This window comes from Trachurus trachurus (assembly GCF_905171665.1).
Source record: "Trachurus trachurus genome assembly, chromosome: 22".
Taxonomy (NCBI): domain Eukaryota; kingdom Metazoa; phylum Chordata; class Actinopteri; order Carangiformes; family Carangidae; genus Trachurus; species Trachurus trachurus.
This window is the reverse complement of record NC_139907.1, coordinates 18,520,859-18,541,928: the sequence shown is the minus strand read 5'-3', so window position 1 is coordinate 18,541,928 and position 21,070 is coordinate 18,520,859. Positions and strand designations below refer to the sequence as shown.

Genomic DNA, 21,070 nt, shown 5'->3' with positions numbered 1-21,070 from the left:
CCAGTGAATTACACAGATCCTTATCCATTTTCGAAACACAGATGGTGAAAACAACATGTAAAACAGCGCAGTAGGTATTTACGTAATTCTTCATGTTATAGTTTACATGAAACTTGTTTTTTAAATTTCATACGCCAGGGCAAATGACATATTTATTTAGTAGTAGTATTTAGTAGGTGACAAAATGAAAAGAAGTAAATATAAACCTTGGAGCAAAAAAAGACTTTACAGAACTCGCCCTTTCAAATACTAATATACTGTACATTTAAATAACTTAAAATACAAAACGGAACAGAAAAGAACAGTAAATTGTAGCTCTGGAGTGCTCTCAGATATTATCCTGAACTGAAGGAAATAAACCAAACAAAACTCAACAACCTGCATTTCCATTGCACAATCAATTAAAATGACTGAAAAGTAGAGATGATTTTTAACCTTATACTACATGAAGTAATGTGCAGCAAGTTCAACTCATTTCTCTTTTAATCTAGAACCGCACCATGGTACTCAACCAAGTGCAATATCAAGCCATTGCATGCTGTCACGCTGACTTTTGTATGCTTAACACTGGCATTGACCTGAGATCCTAGAACAAACAGTGCTGGTTATGGCAGCTTTGAAACTCCCAAGCCCCCTGGCCTATTCTCAACACAGTCTGTTCTTTTGAAGTGCCATTAGAAGGATTTTTCCTCTTGCTCTATGGCTGGGCTTTGCCCTATCCCTGTAAAATACTGCGGTTTCGCTGCACGCTGCTGCCGGGGCCGGCGGGTCGTTGGCTTATGGGGTGACACTCCCCAGAGCAGCGTGAGGGCCGTCACAGGGCACATAGGCAGATTCAATCACAGTGTGCTATATATCAGTCAGAGAAACAAGAGGGAAAATTGGGAGTGATTGAATCAATTTTTACACGGGGAACTTCCTGACCACTTTGTTAAAAGACTTTTATCGTGTCACTCAGTGCACAACTATTGCCGGGGTGAAATACATACACTACGTAGCCTATGGCTTTTTAATTCCCTCATGTTTCTGCTACTTGAAGTTAGGACACACCATCACATTCCCAGCTTACTACTTCTGGAGTCATAATTATTTCCCAAATTTGGAGAGGACACTAACTTTATGATGGCGGTTGGGCTTTTCCTGGTAGCTATTAGAGTTCAGCCCTTCTCGTTAATACATAGTGACAATATGCAGACTGCTTCCCCTCCCCTATAATGAGAAAATTATTGACTGTATGTGTGAAAATATTCACAGCCACGCTTGTTTTTGATCTACCATCCTACATAAGCAACTTCATGACAGATGAAATGTGTATGTACTTAGTTAATTTAATTGAGCCAATCCCTCAGTAGCAGACTTTTGGTGGATGTTTCTTTCTTGAGTGACTGGGTATATAACATGCGTGTAATCAGTAGCAGAAAGACAGAGGCCTCTGTTGCCAAATGCCACATAATGGGGCTATGATAAAACTCTGGAAACGCTTGTGACTTTGATACCCTTCATCCTTTATTTTCAGGGAGCAGATCAGAGAGGTTTCTAATTCTGCCGCTCTCTGCCGACTTCCCAGTCTGCGGTGAAAACCTTTTGATTCATTTTGTGTGTCCCTCTGCAGAGCTTTATGGTTTTGATGTGCTCATTGACTCCAACCTCAAACCGTGGTTGTTAGAGGTGAACCTTTCTCCATCCCTGGCATGGTGAGTGACACTGTCTCCACAGTATTTGATTCTTTCAGCCGTTGTTTTAGGAGAATCTCCGACTGGAAATATTTATATCACCCCACTAACCCGGACAGGGTTTTTCTTCTTAATATACAAGAGGTTAATAAAAAAATAGAAAAAATGAAGGAAATGGCATTCACACATAGTTTGTGAAAACAATCCGTCACGCTAGAGATGTGGCTAAATTTGTTTCTTCTGTAAAAGCGCTTAGTGAGTTTAGCAGTTTAGTCAAGGTCAGACAACAAATCTGTATCCTCTTACAATATTTGACTCATTTGGTTTCTACTCTGTGCTCAGAAATCTGTTGCAATTTTTGTGTTTGTTTCTTTTTTGTTTCATCCACTTATTTACAGCGATGCGCCCTTGGATTTGAAGATAAAGGCCAGCATGATTGCAGACATGTTTTCGCTTGTGGGTGAGTGCGTGCTGAAACAATGACTGAATACAACCTCTGTTTGGAGCCAAAGTGACTGCACTTCATAGATATTTAATTTGTATAAATTCAGCAGTGATAACCTTGATGTTTAAAGAGTTTTGTATTACAGTATATGCTGGTGGGTAAGAGAAAGAGAGCTTCACATCTCTTAGAACAGAATGGGGCCTTTCGCTTCGAGATCTTACATAAGTTACATTTATTAACCATCAGATAATTATCAGAGCTGGGAAAACATTTGGTAAATGCAGCACATTAAAAGTCATGGAAAAGATATTAGGAGAACAGATTTCTAAGAGCCTACATTAGAAACAAAAAATTCAAAACGCAGAATTCAGCTGGAACATCTGGATAGCAACAGGAGTCAACAACTTTAATAACACAGACTGACTAATATTCAGAGCTTAAAAACAATTTACACTGCCTATCAAGATGTTGTCAGATACTTAAAGCTAAAATTTCAGATTGCTTATACTTCAGATAGGAATGCAAAAATATTTTTGCTTGTGGCACAATTCAGATTTATTCATCACAAATTTTAATGAAATGACTGGAATAAATATGTTAATTTTGGAAAATAAAATACAAAAATCAAAAGTACTGTAATTTGGCTGTATTTTCTTCACCAGTCTCACTCCAAAGGCATAGATACTAGTCTTTTGTTACTGTAAGCCAGCAGGTTTCAAGCTGATGGAGACAGTCGTCTATTGTTTTAATGCTTAATGTTTTCCTACATTCCTCCTGTTGCGTTTGCGCAAACTGACGAAAATAGCTGTTTGGCTTCATAATGGGTGCTGCAGTGTTGAGAGAATAAACCGCAGCCATCGTTAATTAACATTAAATGACTAGCGGACTAAATTGTCAACAGAGGCCTCAGTTGTTTTGAAGTCATTAAGCTCTTTTGAGAAACTGGATCCTACATATCAAATATAGCAATCTTCAGCAGGGAGAAAGAAAAAAACACCTGGCCAAAGGCAGTGATAAACACTGATTATACAAGAGCGTTTTCAGCAGGGAACGAGATGTGTCTCTGTTATGTCTCCTCCCTTTTTTAATTATTGAAGTCTCAAGCAGAAAAAAAGAGCTTGCCTCATCTTCATAGATTGGAGTTTAAAGTATTCGTGTTGAAAAAGAAAAAGAGAGACACAAATATTAGCCAAGCTTTCACATCTCTTGATTATTTAATTTAATCCTCTACTTTATCCTTATTATGAATCACAGGAGACATGGAGCCCGCTGATTAGCTGGCAGCCATCGAAACTGGCACTCAAACGTTAGACCTATCTGTGGTCTCAGCCTAATGATATTAAAGGAATGGCTATTATGTGTGCGTGCCTGCGTGTGTGTGCGCACATGTGCGTTCACACATACGTGCATGTCTCGGCCTAGGCCATGCTGTGGCTTGAAACCCTCCCCTCCGGCTCATTAAATGAAAGAGTAGAATCATAAATTGCCAGTTATCTTTGGACTGAGACGCCGCTGCGGGCCTGGGGAAAATGAGCAGTGGCATGTAAAACATAGCACATCTATTATGTACCAAACAAACTAAGTCGCTTTTGGCTGATAACACTTGGGCTGCATCCCAGACCTGTAAATAATGACAGCATTCCATTAGCATTCATTTTCCGCCTGTGTATAGCTGTCAGCTCCATGTCGCCCGTGTTTGTAATAATTGCTGTGTTTAGGCAAGAGCATGGCAGGGGCCTGATTGTTACCTGACGGCTTGGATGAGGTAGAACAAATAGCCTGGAGATCCAAGCTGTCAATAGGCTTAATTCAACCCAAGTTATAGCTGTAAGATACAACATAAACACGCTGCAGTTGTAACATTTCACTTTTTTACCATTGGCTAGCTCTGTGGAATGAATAAACCGAGGATCATAGATTTAAATCATATTGACAGGGTGGGAACATCCGAGCGGGAAATGTGAATTGCTAACATTTTTCTTCATCACCTCTAACTACCACTGTGATGCACTTAAATGTAAATGTTTGTAGCATTATTAAATGAAAGTAGCGTGTCTCCTTTCCCTGACAACAGTTGAAAGGGGTACTTAATCATTTGGGGAAAATGTGCTTATTTGCTTTCTGGCAAGACAACAAGTTAGATGACAGCATCATTACCACTCTCATTTCAGAGCCTGCCGCCAGCGCTTAGTTAGCTTAGCTTAGCATAAAGACTGGAAACAGCTAGCTTGACTCAGTCCAGTGGTACAAACTCCACCAAGCAGCAACTGTCGAGCTCAGTAATCAACATGTTTTGCGGTTTTACTGTTTCCAGCTTTAACTTCCATTGACCAGCTAGCAGCAAGTGAAGGTCCAAAATGTAACCCATCTTGAAGCATTGAGTTGTTGTTTTCACACATTGGTTTCTTGTATGGACTAAACAAACATGACTATGTGGTAATTAATGAGCTTTAGAGGAGCTGTCGGGCAGATATTTTTCCTGTTAGACAGAGCTGGGCTAACTGTTTCCTTCTTTCCATTCTTTTGGCTAAGCTAGGATAACTGGCTGCTGGCTGCGGTGTTATACTTAACACTGAGATCAGTATCAATCTTCTCTTTAAGCTCTCAGCAAGAATGCGAAGAAGCATATTTGCCAAAACACTGAACTATGCCTTCAAGGAAGGAACCCAGAACCCAGTCAGTGGTCCACATTACATTGAGGTTTTTGCTGTACTGGGCAGCAATCTGTCACTATATTAAAACATTTCCTCCCCTTCTGCCCAAAAAGACGTGAAAGCAAATATATTTTTTGAATTAGCATGATATTCATAAAGATATTCTTAAATCACGTATAATTTATTACCTCTGTGCCTCATGTTCTTGCACAATCATTGAACATCTGATGTAATATATAGTATGGAGGTCATGGGAATGAACATATTTAAGACCTGATGTTATTCACATACCCCCTTGTGACTCTTTTGCACCTCTTCAGGCTTCGTGTGTCAGGACCCCCTGTCGAGACAGCCACGCTCTGACCGAGTCACCCTGGACCCCAGCCTGAAGCATCCCACAGCCCCGAGAACACAGGTACTGGCACTGCACACACACATACACACAAACACACACACACACACACACACACACACACACACACACACACACACACACACACACACACACACACACACACACACACACACACACACACACACACACACACACACACACACACACACACACACACACAGAGAGCAAAGAGCCAAGCCAAGTGTTGCACTCATTCACCCCTCCTTGTGAAACATTCCCATTCTTGTCTTCATCGCCGTTGCTTACAGTACATTCCTGCCACTGTCACTGAGCTCTTCTCCTATACTCATGGAAAATTCACCGTAATGCAAAACAACTGCTAATGCAATTACAGCGTTTGAGTGACATCAGTGTGTAAGTGCTACTCTCTGTGGCTTATTGTTTTATCACTTCTAATCAAGTGACTAATGCTCTCTCTAGGCCTTGTTGCCTAATGATGCCACAACAGCTAATGCACTTGGCTCCCTCCGCTCGACTACTGCACCCAGATTTGGCGCAGGGTCTGCTGGAGGGAGATTACTAAATCAGACAGATTTCTGCTCCACCTTAGATTGTGCAAAAGGGGCTTGTTTAGACATACAGTAACAATGCCTCATTGTTGTGTGTCGATGTAGCATGCATTTTGTCTGTATGCGGTCTTGCAAAGGTTAAATGATAATGCTGACGCTTCCCCACAACTCACTGTCTTCACCCATTGCCTCTTAGAAACCATTTTCTGCACCGCCATCCACTGCACACGGCAGAGTGGTAAGTTCAAAGTTGTCTGACTCAGACATATTAATCTTCTTTTGCTTTGACCCATTGCAATTCCCTGATGCCTGTTACATTACGGGTAAGAAATTGCTTTCTGCTTTCTGCTTATTTGATTATGTGGTTCTACTGATTTTCACGGTGGCAGACAGACTGCATGTATCGATCGCTAATGCTTTATTTCAATAGAATTTTCATTACATTAGCAAAGTGGCCCTTTGTTAGTTCGAGCAGTTCAGATGCTGCAATGCACCACTTGACTCAGAAAAGTCAGAAACTTTGCTGCACGGAGACTCAATTCCTCAGACTTCAACTAAAAATAAGGCCCGACACTAAACCAGGGTTGTCACAGAGGCTGTTGAAGAACTCCAGGGGCCTCCGGTGAACCTGTCCTCTCCCTTTACTTTGATTAGGGGCAACAGTTGAGACTTTTTCAGTAGGATTAGGCCTTGTCATTTTTTGGCTGCCTTTGTATCCCCCCAGCCGCGTCAGACAAATTAAACGTAATCCCCCTGCTATTTAGATGACAAATTCTGTATGTGATCCTGTGGGGTTGCGCCGTGCAGTCTGGCCCAAGTTCCAACCTGCATGCCAAAGTTGTCAATCACAGCCTGGTCGTGCATGCAGCGGGGAGACAGTCAGGAATGCCAGCGTATAGCAAAATGCTCCCTTTATGTTAGAGGGAGGAGAGAAATGTTTGTCAGTTATGTCTTTGCAAACATTTTAGACTATATATATGTTGAATGTCTGTACATGGTGGGTGTCGATATAGCATGATTTTGTCTCTACTCCTGTCCCCCCTGTAGCGACAGAGGCCGGCATCAGCCAGTAACACAGAGACAGAGGCATCAAAAGACAAACAAGGAGCCAAACAAGGCCAAGGAGACAGCACTCTGAGCTTGACAGCTGAGGAGGTAATAACGGTGGTGTGTGACACGATGTGTGCGGGTCTGCCAAATTAAGACATGACAGGAACCTGAAATCTCTATTTAAAGCTGTGTCTATTTCAGAAAAAGGTCTTTTGTTTCTTGCAAATATAGATCAAAGTGCTGAGGAGGATAAAGGAGGAATACGAGAGACGGGGAGGCTTCATCAGGATATTTCCCACCGCAGAAACATGGGAGCTCTATGGGTAAGCTGAGCCAAGAAGGAGCAGACAGATCACTCGCAATCCCAGAGGGGTACTTATCTATAATGTTATTAATATGTGTCCTCAAATAAGTGCAGGCACTTTGGCTAAACGAATGCAATCAGTGTGTAAAGTCAGACCATATGACTCCTCTTGACTGTGTCTAATTGAGCTACCAGACTGAGGTGTGGCTACAAATTTACTGACTTATTTGTTGTCAGAACATATTTGTTCAACGCTGTGTTTTATGTTCCAAGAAATGCTCATATCTCACAGTGACTTATTGTCAAAACGGTACTGAAACTCCCTCAGAGAGAGGAAACCCAGTTTTTTTCTGCTTACTATTCATATTCCTATATGAGCATATGTTTCTTGATTAGATCCACGGGTCTCTTAGCAGCAGGGATTTTGTGGCCTTTTTTAAAAAGCATATTATTGAGCCGTCTGGGAAATTATTGGTGCGTTTAATAGCGGCTGCTTCCAGAGCAGCTATATCACAGAAGCCCCATTTTAACACATTTGCCGCAAAATAAGGTGGTCAAGGCTCAATGGGGCCGCTGCCTTTATGATTATTGTAATTTGCTCATTATCTTCTTCTCTCAGTGGATATCTGGAGTCCAAGACATCAATGAACTACATGTTGGCAAACAGACTTTTCCATGGAAGGTAAGCATTTCCATTGTGGTCAGGATTGGGGAATAAATCTCTCCATCAGTTTGTGGAAAAGGGTTGGATTCGAACGTGGCGTTTGTTTGGTCTTTCGATTGGATAGGTGAGGGGAACAGCTGAAAAGATGAAGCACAGTCAACTTTTCCAGCACACGCCTGGTGTCTATGTGGCATTGTGGTGTCGATTTGGGGGCAGGAGGGGAAAGACAGTTACAGATGAACTGTGTCTTTTTATTGAACCGCATTTTTGTTATTTTAATACAACATGCATTTATGTTATTTGAATCAGTGCAGGCTTTCAAGTTTTAACCACAGCTTTGACTGTTGTGCAATATTGTCTGGAGATTTGGCCCCCAACTAAGCCCATCTATGATTTTTCCACATTCATTAGGTAGCCAGATTAGTGAGACGGTTGTTGCTACAGACCTCAGTTGCTTTTATTATTTGCCATTTATCCTCTCTCCTTTGGACCATCACTGTCTCTCATGTCAACTTCTGGACAAGCTACCCAACCAGACTAATCTTTCTCAGAACTGGCTTCAGTTAAAATTTATAAGTATTGCTCTGCAAAGAATTTGTAATTGTTTCTGATATATGTATAAATCATTATTGTTGTTGTTATTACCGCTGTGTTGACATTTCTTGTTCTGTCTCTCAGGAATGTGAATGGGAATGTGCAGCTGCAGGTGGACGCCGTCCATGGCTGTCACGTTGTCCAGTATGAGAGGAAGCTGCTGTCTCTTGAGGCACGTAAGAGGAGACAGCACCACCTGACTCATCGCTCTGCTGCAGGGAAAAAAAAATCGGGTAGGCCTGATGTTTTCTGCCTCGGCTCAGGAAACTTCTTCTTTTTTTTCTAAAACTGAGAGGAGTGTAGCTAAGTGGGACAACATTGCATGCTAATACTCTTTTGGTTCCAATAAATAACTCCCCTGTGTCACGGTGAGGTTGGCCAAATATGACTCTGAATGAGTTCATTTCATTGCAGCAACAATAAAAGGCCTATTTTGAGTGTCTCCGTGTCTCTAATCCAAAATGCCAGTGATGCAACTGACATTTGTCTTTCCTTGCAATGCTGCATACCTCAGGGAAGGAATCCAAGGCCTCCCCGACTGAGAGTGGCAGTCAGGAGGGAGAGGAGTGCGCTCCGGAGGAGAGAGAGGAGGTGAAACAAGCTCTGGAGCCAGTCTCACACAAGGCTTTGGTAGCAGAGCAGAGAAAACAAGTGGCCACACCACTGGAGCGCTGCCACGGCGAGGCTCTGTCCAGCTCAGAGGCAGCCACGCACAATGCCAGGCCCAGAGTCAACCTGCTCAACATCCTTCAGCAAGGCTGGGACCTCAGGTCAGTCTGTGTTCTGGGCTGCTGCTCTGTTTGGCCGCTGCTCTCATCTTCCTCACTTACTGTATTTTCCTCTCCCTTATTCCCTCATCCTTCCCTCTTTTAGAAGGAGAAACACTTGTGTTCCCAGTAAAAGAGATGAGAGGAGGCATCCTTTGCCAGAATATTTAATTACTTTTAATGACCTGGTAAAAGAAATGGGTGATTAAACCTTTCAGATGATTGGCTGTTAATTGAGTAAGAAGTTATTAATTTATCATAATAATCATTTCTGTTGATATGCAGGCATGAATCATGTTTTCCTGAGTTTTTATATATCCCTTTAGTTCAATAAAAACTCTCTACACTATCAGACATACAGAAGTGTGTGTACTCTGTATTTACTGCTACATGCAACAAAGATTGGCAAGATTTTATTATAATTTATGGTGGAATCACAATAACAAGTCTGAGTTTGTACAAATTCCTCAGTGCTTGATGCAAGGAAATTATAGTACAGCATATCAGCATATCATTGTTTGTGTTTGACAGCTACCTCCCAAACTTTTTTTTCTTTCTTTCTTTTTTTTTTCTTCCACCGCAGTGTTCTGACAGGTCTCTTTCCACGTTCACCTGGGCCATGGAGACAGCTTATCATTTTGATGCCAGTGCAGAACAAAATACGCTGTGTTTCAACAACTTCTGGCTGGAAGGGATACATATAGGCTCTTGTTTTCTCTCCTTTGCTGGATAAAATGTCAGCAAAATGGAATGACTGTAAATGCTTCAGATGCTATCAGAGATTCCAGTGTAACAAAATAGTCTTTACTGTCAGCTTCAAGAGAAACTGACAGGAGACCTAATGGATAATCTTTGCTGCTGCGCCTACTCCTTTTATTTCCTTTTCTTTTGCTTTACCTTTGCAGCTTATGATGACTTTCCTCTCTCTCTTCTGCTTTTTCCTCTCCCCTCTGCAGTAAGGTGCAGGCCCGGATGGCCTTCTCCTCATACCTGCAGCGAGTCCAGCAAAGACTGTTGGCAGAGAGCAGAGCCAACACCATCCCAACTTGGCCAGACAAGGACAACGACCAAATGGTACACTGACGATCATTTTGAATCTCCTCCTCCTAACAAAGTTGACATGGGTGGTATGCCCTGGAGGATTGTTTCCTTTGTATGTATATACATGCCAGAGTTCCCCTCATTATTACTCATCTGTACCTTGGCTTTAGCTGAAATGTGTACGAAGCATTTGTGGCCACATAGAGGGAAAACGTGGTCTCTGTAAAAGTTAGCCCTGATTGGAAAGTCTGCATTGTAATGGCATACATCATCATCAGTAACCTCAAACCCTTGGGGAAAATGAATACGAACTCGGGCCCAGTCTCTAGGCCATTAAATTCAAAGGGTTGGGTGTTTTAAATGGCATTGGAGGCTGAAAAGGAGAGCGCACACAGGCAGTTTGCATAAGCGTGACATGATGAATCAGTGATTCAGGGCTGTGATAATGACAGATATCTGAAGTGTGTTTTTTTTGTTGTCTGCACAGGAGCTGGTGATTCGCTTCCTGAAAAGAGCAGCCAGTAACCTTCAGCAAGACATTAAGGTGGTCTTGCCCAGTCGCCAATTACCACTGCAAGACCGCAGACGGATCCTGTCCCACCAGTTAGGGGAGTTTATCCACTGTTACAACAAGGTAACCATTCCCAGACACTGATTTCTGCCCGGAGAATTACAACATAATGTACACGAGGGTGATGCAAAAACAGATATTCATCTTACTCCTCCTTATCTCCCCAGGAAACTGAGCATATGTTGAAAAAGCAGGAGAGCAGCAAAGAGGAACATTGTGTCAACCCCAGTGTATTTCAGGAGTACATCACTGCAGCAAGGTTAGTGAATTGGCAAGCCTACTCACCATTGTTCAGGGCTTGGCTCTTTACTCTTCCAGCTATATATGCTACTGAGTGAGGAGTGATCTCAATCTGCTATACACATTTATCTCCTGTTTTTATTAACAGTGAAAACGATCTGGAGGAAGTACTGACATTCTACACACAGAAAAATAAATCAGCCACCGTCTTCCTCGGAACAAAAGTCAGGAGTGTTAAGAAAGACGTTCGTGAAATAAATGCCTCTGGACATTCAGGCGATTATGTGAATTCCAAAAGTAAGTTACTTCCATGTTTTTGTTTTTTTCATATTCTTGTCACTCTGTCTGGTTTATGTTTAATATTTTATCATTCACGCACAGTAAACAGGAATTGTTTAGATTTGTAACCCCCCCCCCCCAAATAAAAATGTTCAGGGGAAAGGATTGAGTCATTAGGGGTGAAGGAAAGGTCAGCTTCAAATGATTAGCACTCATTGGGGGAAAACAAATGTGTGTCAGAGCCGAGGAATGGCTAACTGATGATAAAGGAGCTCTGGCTTCTTTCCTCCTTTGAACAGCTCTGCCTGTGGCCAAAGAGGATTCCAGCGCTTCAGAGTCCTCGCTCTCCACGGGGAAAGTCAGCAGCGACCCAGACATCAAGGCCGCTGAGAGTCAACCTCCTGTACGTGCGCTGTCTGAAGAACAACGGGCAACTGTTGGAAGTGGTAAAACCCAGCCAGATGTCCAGGCGTCTCAGCACTGCTCCAGCTTTCCTGTGACTTTAGACTGCACTCACATCCATGTGCAGCACTGCTCTCCCGCTCCGGCGTCCCTGCCTCTCCACTGCCCGCCGCCGCCCCCTCCCCCTCAGCCGCCGTCCTACGCGCAGTCCCTGGCCAAGTCTCAGTTCTGTCACTCCGACGCTCTTTTCAACCCCCCGGCGTACGCCTCCGCCCCTGTGGTCACGCAACCAACGAGAGCGATCCGGACGGATGTCCCCGCCGGCTTTCACGCGATCTCCACCGGGCAACCGACCCAGGTGCTCAGGAGGATTCAGTCCTTTACCTCGTCCGCATCCAGCTCCGCGGCGCCCTCCTCCATCCCAAACGCAACGCAGATCTACAGCCAGAAGCTTTCTAGACCCACATCTGCAGGCCAAGGTTAAAACTCATTGCAGTTCTGACCTTCTTGTTATCTGCTTCGTTCTTATGTTCTCACATTCATCCTATGATTTTATTTCTCAGTTAACAGGAGGAGCAGTTCCAGTAAGCTCAAGTCAAACTCAGTGGGAGCCTTCAAGGAGCTGAACGCCCTGTCTGCCCAGGCCCAGTCCAACCAGCAGGCCTTCATTTCAGCCCTGCAAAAGCTGGCCGACAAGCAGGTTGCTCGCCACTACGCCAGCTCCAGCCACATCAACCTGCTGACACAACACGTGAGTCCGTTGTATTTTTAACCTCGATAACCCCTTTGCCGAACAGACACCCACCTGGAGCAGGAAGCTTCACTGTGTTCGCAGAAAAAGAAACTATGCTGAGTTATTAAGCAACTGTAAACTGATCTGTGCAGCGTTTCATGAAAGGAAGAAGGATCTGGCCCCTGTGCAGTAGTCTCTCACTGTGAGGTCTGATATTTCTCTTTGTTGATGTGTAAACCTGGCTCTGACCCCATGCTGATGGGCGGCATCTAGCTGCTCATTCATTCAGCAGACCTGTCGGAGCCGGAGGGTCTGCTGCCTCTTACCGCGCACCTTCCTCCTTCAGCCCTCGGCTCGACTACAGTCTGTGGGCTGTGTGGGGGGGTGGGGGGGGGGACTGATGCGGGGGCGAGTCTGGAACAGGGGGTTGAAGCTTTCTGGCCCAAACAGTGGTGAAGCCGCATCAAGCCTCAGCTCCGTGTGAGGTCTCATTATCAGATGCACCATGGGGGAGTGATTTCTTTTGATACTTAACAAGCAACCACTTTTTTGTGGTAATTGATGCTTATAAATAGAGGAATGTGGCAAATTGGCACTGAGCAGGGGAGCGGCAGCTTCACTGGCTCCATCACCACCTTCTCCTATATTCCCCAAAGGTTTGTCATTCGGCGTGTGGAGCCCCGCAACCTCTCCTCCTTCCTCCTTCCTCCTTCCTCCTTCCTCCTTCCTCCTCCCTCCTCTTCTGCCTCCTCTGCCTCATTTTTTTTTTCTGTCAAAGTTTTTTGTGATGGCACCAGACCACACAGACTGCAGTTTTTATGGCTTCCCTTTGACTCTACATTATTCTGTCAGTGTGAAAGGTGTTTGCTGTATTTCCTATGAATAGTTAATCCTGGGCATGGCAGCAGTTTATTTTTCAGAGTACACCGGTTCACTGTCTTGCACTTAACGGCTCAGAGTACATGTATTTTTTTTTTTTGAAGGGCCCAGAATTTGAAGTCATTAAATCACTTGCTGAACTAAATGGGGAGCTCTGTAAACAAGAACAACACCCTGTTACACTAGTTGACCTCTAAGGTTTGGGTAATTACTCACTCTCATGCTAGGCCACAATAAAACCAGTGTAGTGCGCTATGACGCGTAAACATAACATTAAATGTGTATTGTTATGTTCAACACTTAATTAAGGCATCTTTGTAACATTTTGACTTAATTAATATACAAATGAGGGGAATTATGGGAAAACATAAAGCACATTGGAATGACTTGTTATTATGGTATCAACTGTATGTATCCAGTTTTGACATGTTAAATTATTCATGACATTTCAACAAGCCCTGTCATGTTTACTTCTATAAAAGTCTTTTTATTTCCTTAATTAGATCCAATAGTCTCTAAGGGTGCAGCCACTCTACTTCAATAAGTAACTTAAGGCTGTAGCTGTGTAGCACCACGCTGGTACATTTTTCACGCTGCACAAGGCTTGGCAGCTTTACAAATTTTCCATTGGGCATTTAGTGCGACGCAGCAGGAAATAAAGTAAATAAAACACCACAGCGGTATGATTAATTCTAACATTCGATTACGGCACCGAGCTGAATTCCCAGGGCACGGAGCAGCAGAGAGGTACAGTTGCCTCAGTAGTGCTGATGCGGTTGTAAACAGATCAGTCAGCCATAATAGCAGATTCTGTTATAGGGATGGATTTGGTGGTGGTGGTGGTGGTGGTGGGGGGGGGAGTGGAGACTAGCTGTGCCATGTGCCGTGTGTACATTTCAAAAAGCCTCCAGATACAAGAGCACAAAGTGGTAGGTTTGTGTATGTAGGGAGGGAGGAAACACAAGCATGCACTCATCATACGTCTCATTTGTTTTAGTCAGTGTTTGAACTGGCTGGTAGCAAAGTGCCGATCAACGCACATTCAGGCTTGACTCAACAGCGATTTAGCAACTTGTGTTCCAACTTCCTGCTAAGACAATAAGTGCAAGAAATGTATTGACTTTGAATCATTATTTTAAAGTCTCTTCTTCTGCCTGCAGCTCACCAGTCTGAACCTGGCCAACAGGATGCTGAGCAGAGAGTGCCTCACACTTAACCCTAAGCTGCGGCATGCTGCTGCCACGACTCAAGGGCCTGTGAAAGCTGTTCACACTGGAGCAGATCTACTTAGCAGCGCGGGGTGAGTCCAGAGAAATGTGACATACACAGGGCTCAATCATCGTATGGCTGATTTTATTCTGGACGAAAACAAATGCATCATTGTGTTTCTTTTGAATATTATGTTTTGAATGATAATTTGATTGTTGGGTATGAAATTCTACACCCACTCCTTCTCCCTCATCCTAATATCCAGAATCTATAACTAACACAGAGAAGATGTGTCCTACTTCACTGTAAACTCCATTCTCAGCTTATATACAATTGAGGCTTCATGTACAATGGACTTTCAGCCTCTGTTTGTAGAAACACGATTTAAGGTGTCCAGAACAACTTTACCCTTTCAGTAGATGTGTGTGAAAACAGCCTTTAGGTGTCAGACTATGTACATAGTGTATATCATCCTGTATAGTGAAGGTCAAACATCCATGTGAACTAAAGGAGATTTTTGAGTAAAAAAACCCAACTTGAAACAAATCTGTTCTTTAAAAAAAGATTCATTATATACCACAAAAAGAAAAACATGTTGAATGTTGGATATAGAAGGTACAGATGAGCTTCATATGAGGAAGATAAAAGTGTCATTTTTGCAACATCTTAACATATTTCCCTCTTTGAAACGTTTCATTCTCTGCATCCAGCACGCAGCACACCTCTGCTGCCTTATAAGAGCCGTGCAAGCGCTGCTTTTGGTCAAATTTCACCATTGTGCTCACGTGTACTATTTATTTGCCCACCCTTGAGGCAGCTCGGGGGGAATAGTGCGTTATGGTCTCAATGGGGTTCACTGCCAAGGTAAACAGCATATCTCTCCTTTGAAAGCCTCGAGTTTGAGATGCTGTGCTGATGAACACAGACACGGTCGCTCTTGTTTTCCAGAGTCTGTCAAAAGGCCTGAACTTTTAAAACACTGTCGGTTTAACTTGTGTTGATTTGGGAGATTGATACGTTCAGGTTTAAAGTATTATTCACTTAGGCCAAATTACTGTCCTGAGGATTGTGTGTGTGATCAACTTAACAAAAGTCTTTACTGTAGACACTTAGATTGTGGTAGCCTATTTGGTCACACTCAATAGAACCTAAAGGCTTTTTTAATGGTCTCTGACGACTTTTTAGATTGAAGATTGTTAGTCTTTGGAAAAGGATCGCTCAGTGCCAACACCTCTCTGGGAAAGCTGCTTCACTATGTGCCTGGAAATGGGCATTTTGTTCCCTTTTTAATTGTGTTTTGTGGAGCTAAGTAGCAGCAGAATTGGCAGCTGACTGCCGGGGAGTGTGTGAAGCATGCTGGCAGCTTGAAGCATTGCGTTGGAGGGGTGGTGGTGGTGGAGGAGGAGGAGGAGGAGGGAGGAGGTGGTGGTGAGTGGGGGTGCAATGTCAACACCCACATAGTCTGTCTGCTCCAGGCTCTCGCCTCTGCAGCCATTGAAATTCCTCCCTCCTCACCCCGTACCTCACCCCTCTCTCTCACAACGTTCAGGGAAGAGAAGGAAACACAGATGATCACGTGGTGCCCGGCCTCGATAATGAACCTAGCGGCGACTGAGGGTGTAAATTCATTGAGAGGTAAACACCAGTGGTCACCACCCTTTTATTTTTCTGTTGATACGTGAGTGACAATCTCTCAGACAGCTTGGCCCTGATCTTGGACTCTGTTTTTCCAGTCCAGCCCTTTCTTGTGTATCGAGCTGTCAGAGAATTCCAGGAATGTCTGGCCTTTTCCCTTTTTTAAAATGTTTTTATTTCCACAAACCAAGAAAGAGAGGTTTAATAGAATTCATAATTATATGGATTGCCTCGGTTAACCTTTCTATATGATCCTGAAAAAACAGAAATCACCTTCTGATCTCTTGTTTCAGGTAGCTCCAGTGTTTTGATGGATTGTACATTTCTTCTCAGAATTTTGTCATTCCCTTTAAATATTTCTGCTTTTGCATTTATTGCTTTGGCACTCCATTCATCAGAAAATAAATTTGAGTTCAGCTTCACGTTTCAGCTTTTTTTTTATATTTCATGTTAATAATTCAAAGGAGAAATATACTGTGGCTTTTGTAAGAAAGCTTATTTTAAATCTCTCCAAAAAAGACATAGTTCCCTTTATCTTCCCATTTGTCACTGGCTTGTAATACAAAAAGCTCTCTTGTACCTCGGTGCTCCCAGGGCCTTGGTTTGGCGTTCACCTTTTACTGCAGTGAAATGTCTTTAATAAGATATTAGGATAAATTGCCTTGATTTCGCCTCGGCGCTGTTTCTTATAACACAGAATTTCCTGAGTCCCCCCCCACACACTTGGGCTGACAGTGTGTGCCAAACATACTGAAACTGTTAAGCACACTGGCTCTTTAAGCAACCACAGGGGTGAAGTATGATGGGTTTCAAAGAGTAGTACGGCTCTTTGAAGTGCTGCTGCCAGGATCTACCAGGTATGCTGCATCAGCACTCTGAGAGCTGCTCCCTCGCCCCAGTGTGCTGACAACCAGGGGGGCTTTGAACCATACGGCACGTTCTCATACACCCACAGTTAACTCTGGGATCATTTCCGGTGTTGGACCTCCTGGTACATTTATGATGATTTCCATATAGTGTAGTTGTGAATTAATGTGAGCAACAGAGTCAGACATTCAAACGACAGTCCAGACCTCAAAAGCACCATGTTGTGTTTGTAGACTTTTCGAAGTCTCAGACAGACATGTTGTCCCATTATTTTAATAAGTTGGCAATTTTAATTTTTCTTTTTTTTTAATGGAACTTTTAAATAAGTAATATTTTGGTGTGTTGGTATGTAAGTTGGTTCAGTTTGAGTTGGAGATGAGGCTCCAGGTTTGCAGCAGTTCGCAGGTATTTGTGGTTGAAAACTGATTAATTTGTTTTGAGCTGTGTGTCCTTCTTGTTATATCTGTTATATCTGTAAATGAGAACAAACTAGTCTGTCCCCACAGTGTTACGTTCACTCCAACACAGTGAATTGAGAAATACCACAACCCGGCTTATGCAGGGTATTTTTAGTTCTATTCAATACTTTATCAGATTGCTGTTTAACTTGGTTCAATTTTGTAAGGACATACCATTCCAAAGGATTTTATGACAGCCCATTTGCTGAACCAACAACCGAACTAATCAGAAAAACTCTGGTGAAAATTTAAGACTTCTTTGATGGGGGGGACAAAGTCCCACAAAATTGGTTTGATGTCTTTCTGCCTTTGAATTTTAAAAGAAGAGATTTTATTCACATTGATTGGAGCCAGCTGTGGTAATAGGATGAAGGAGAACCTTTAAGGTAAGAGCAAGTGAAATTCAAGTGAATGGATTTAGGTTATTGAATGGATACACACACCTTGTAGGAGTGCCTAGAGTTTGTGTATAAGGCCTTTTATACGTAACATACTGAACCATAAGGAGGATCTCAGCTAGTGGAGTGGTTGGTCATTTCCAAAAGCTTTTCAGGACCAAGCAGTATGTGGAATCCAACCTCCAATCACTTTTAGACATATGCATGGACAGACATATTTGAGATGAAGTATTCATGCAGTTACACTCTGAGTGGGGAAATACAGTCATATCCAAATCAGAGATGTCATAAAATATAGTTCATAATCACCATGTCATGGTTAAATAATAAATCGATTTGTCAGTTGACCATGTAATCAAGCAAAAATAACAAAAGAAAATTGTACAATTTCTCAGGTTCCTGATTCTCAAATGGACAATGTGCTGCTTTTCTTTATTATAAAATTCAGTGAACTCAATTGCCATTTATCAAAATAATAAATTAAAGTACACTTGTCATTAATCATAGTAAAGTGAATGCTATTATTAAACAGCATTTCAGTCAGGAGTTTGGTCAGTTTTTTCTACTTTTTAATTTCAGAAAGTCATTATTTTCTCTATATATATCTTTCTATCTTTGACTAATTTGTTGTTTTCTTCTGAACTGGCGCAATTCACCGCAATGTCTCGTCACAATCCGGATGATAATATGCTGTTATGGGCTAAAATCACGAGTTGGCTATTTCCTTGTTGCTAAATCTGATTGAAAAGTATAATCTGATTAGGTCAACCACTACAGGCACAGGACACGACAAACACTGTATGTGTGATGAGGCCGAGCCAACCTTGCCAAGTGAAGGAATGTCATTCCTCAACAAAAACATAGGAAAAACCCCCCACATTTTTTCAAATAATGATTTTAATCAATAATTTTGTTTTTTTTCTACATCACTATCACGACTTCATAATCTATGCAATATATATGCAGTATGCATATGAATATATGACATTTTTCTCTGAATATTACCTCCTCCTCTGACTCTATAATTTTGTTTTTGGCTGGACTGCATAATCGCAAATGTCCATGACCCAGTTGGCTTTCCCCCAGTGGCCGTTTCTCTTTCAAAATAAATTGGCACAAACACTTTCCATTTGGGGGGCATTTACAGCCGGCAGTGTTGCCAGCTTAAGACTTTTTCAAAAAAAAAACAACAGCGGGCAACAAATCAAATGAGCTTTTGGACAAACCTTGGCAACTTTAAAAGAGAGATGGGGCAGCAGTTTGATACCCAGACAGATGCTGTGCACTGTGTTAGTTACACTGTATGAAACAGCAGCCACTCAGAAATGATTTAGAAAGTTGACATGCAATCTGTGTTTCAGTCTCTGTTTGGAAGTTGTACCATAGCGTGACAACAGAAACAGCAAAACATTAAATGGGAGCATCATTAATAGGAATTCAGAGGTATTTAAACCTTGTATTTGTCATCACAGAATAAGAGAAAAACAAACTGATAAAGGGCTGAAACCGGGCAGAACGTGGCAGAATATGTCAGGCAAATACGCTCAAACAGTTCTCAACTACATCCTCAATTTGGCACATTGACCATATGTGGTCCAGGAAATAGGTTTTGACCTAGTTTTAGTTCAAATACATCATAAGTTAGATGGTTTTCAAGTTTCAGTTGAAGTGACCTCTGTTGGGTACCTTTGCTTTTCAGTTTTCTAATTAAGGTTGTCCCTGGATCTCCTGAGAGCAAATCCCAAAACTGGTGTGATTATTATCATTATTTTCCAGGTTTTCCTTGGTCAGATTATCCAGATAACTCAGTAAACCTGCTTTCTGGAACAGACCTGCTTGTTTCACCACTAAAATGACCAAAGCATCGTCATCCCTGTTTATGCTACTCCCACAACAAATCCCCAGAAAATAGTCTATTTCGTATTTTAAGGATGACCCTACTCGGTGTCATTTTTGGAATAAAACATGGTAAACAAACACTGATTAATGGTTGGAAATACCCTCACACTCCTGAGGCGGCTGGTGTTTACACTGCGCAGGCAGGGCTGTGAGATACTCTGGCCTGATGTCATCTCAACTCATACCGTCCATTTTCCCACATTCACACTGAGTTAGATTGATGCCGCACATGTGCTCAACTTGCACTGCTGTGTTGTTCTACAGTAAGTTATATCAGCATATTAAAGGATGGTGAGCACAGCAGGGAGTAAGCTGACTCCCACGAGCAGAGGTCCGGCGGGGAGGGAAGTCCCAGATAGTTGGAGCTCCACACATGTGCTGTACTAGTGATGAGAAACTCAGATGTAAAAATGCTCTCCTTTTATTTTTCCCTATTTCATTGGTTACTGTTTTGGACTGGTTCTGGTTCCTCCTGCTTTTAAATCATGGTGATCTGTAGTATTTTTTTGCATGCTGTTGTGTTGACAAGCCCTGTCTGAAGAGATCTCTCCTTTGGGTCTTAAAGCGACATTGCGACATACTCAAGGAAAGCATATGCTCTTGACCTTAGAAATAGTCCGATTTAGACCACATGCTAATAAAATGGTAGCAGTGAAGGTCCCAGTGGTCCGGTGCGCAAACTGCAGCCAAGTTAAAGGAAATGACTGCTGTAAACAAAGAACGAGTTCTTGTTTTGTCTCCTGGCATTGTAGAATCTCTGGCCTTGCGAGGTTCACAGACAAGCCTTTGTTTCCAGGAGCTGAAAAAACTGAATTGGCCTGTGGTCACACCAGTTGTTTTTGCAATATATGTGCCATTATGTGAACTGAGAAATGCATGGGCGGATAGCATGTTCACATGACTTTAAGATCCCTTGTGTCTTTGTTCGGCCACACAGGAGAGGAATATTTTTTTCACTGGAGCGACACAAGATTATTATCCCACACTGTGAATTGTTGTTCAAGACTAATTGAATTCTAATTTTAGAGCTTATCATAGTTGGGTTTCTAAAAATATTGCAGCTATTGTGATTTTTTAGTCTGGAGTGTTTTCCTTTACCCTAGACCAATGGACAAATGTTATTGCATGTAATGGGAGGAATTTCCAAGAACCTTTTTGTCATTAAGACCCCCGAGGGATCCCATTTCTCCAACTGTACATGTATCTCTTGCCCTCTTTTTTTTTTTTTTTTCATATTTTACCTCGCATCTCCCAGTAGTGCTCTTTATGGCATTATTTTTGGCTGAGGTGGTACATACACAGCAGCACACCAGACTCCACATAGACTCAATTTAAGCGTGTCTGAAGAGAGGCTGGTCACCTCATTGGTTTAGCAGGGGCCAAA

The 21,070-nt window shown here is 42.5% G+C and overlaps 1 protein-coding gene across 1 annotated transcript in view; it reads left to right on the top strand.

Moving 5' to 3' along the window:
* ttll5 (tubulin tyrosine ligase-like family, member 5) overlaps positions 1–21,070 on the top strand; it is a 49,316-nt gene that overhangs the window by 12,982 nt on the left and 15,264 nt on the right. The window contains exons 12-27 of the mRNA XM_083998319.1: positions 1,613–1,694; positions 2,072–2,133; positions 5,093–5,187; positions 5,893–5,934; positions 6,744–6,851; positions 6,978–7,069; positions 7,670–7,732; positions 8,393–8,541; positions 8,823–9,078; positions 10,032–10,149; positions 10,604–10,750; positions 10,855–10,946; positions 11,076–11,224; positions 11,506–12,087; positions 12,172–12,359; positions 14,381–14,520. Coding sequence (XP_083854445.1) covers positions 1,613–1,694; positions 2,072–2,133; positions 5,093–5,187; positions 5,893–5,934; positions 6,744–6,851; positions 6,978–7,069; positions 7,670–7,732; positions 8,393–8,541; positions 8,823–9,078; positions 10,032–10,149; positions 10,604–10,750; positions 10,855–10,946; positions 11,076–11,224; positions 11,506–12,087; positions 12,172–12,359; positions 14,381–14,520 — 2,365 coding nt within the window. The remainder of the gene's footprint in view (positions 1–1,612; positions 1,695–2,071; positions 2,134–5,092; positions 5,188–5,892; positions 5,935–6,743; positions 6,852–6,977; positions 7,070–7,669; positions 7,733–8,392; positions 8,542–8,822; positions 9,079–10,031; positions 10,150–10,603; positions 10,751–10,854; positions 10,947–11,075; positions 11,225–11,505; positions 12,088–12,171; positions 12,360–14,380; positions 14,521–21,070) is intronic.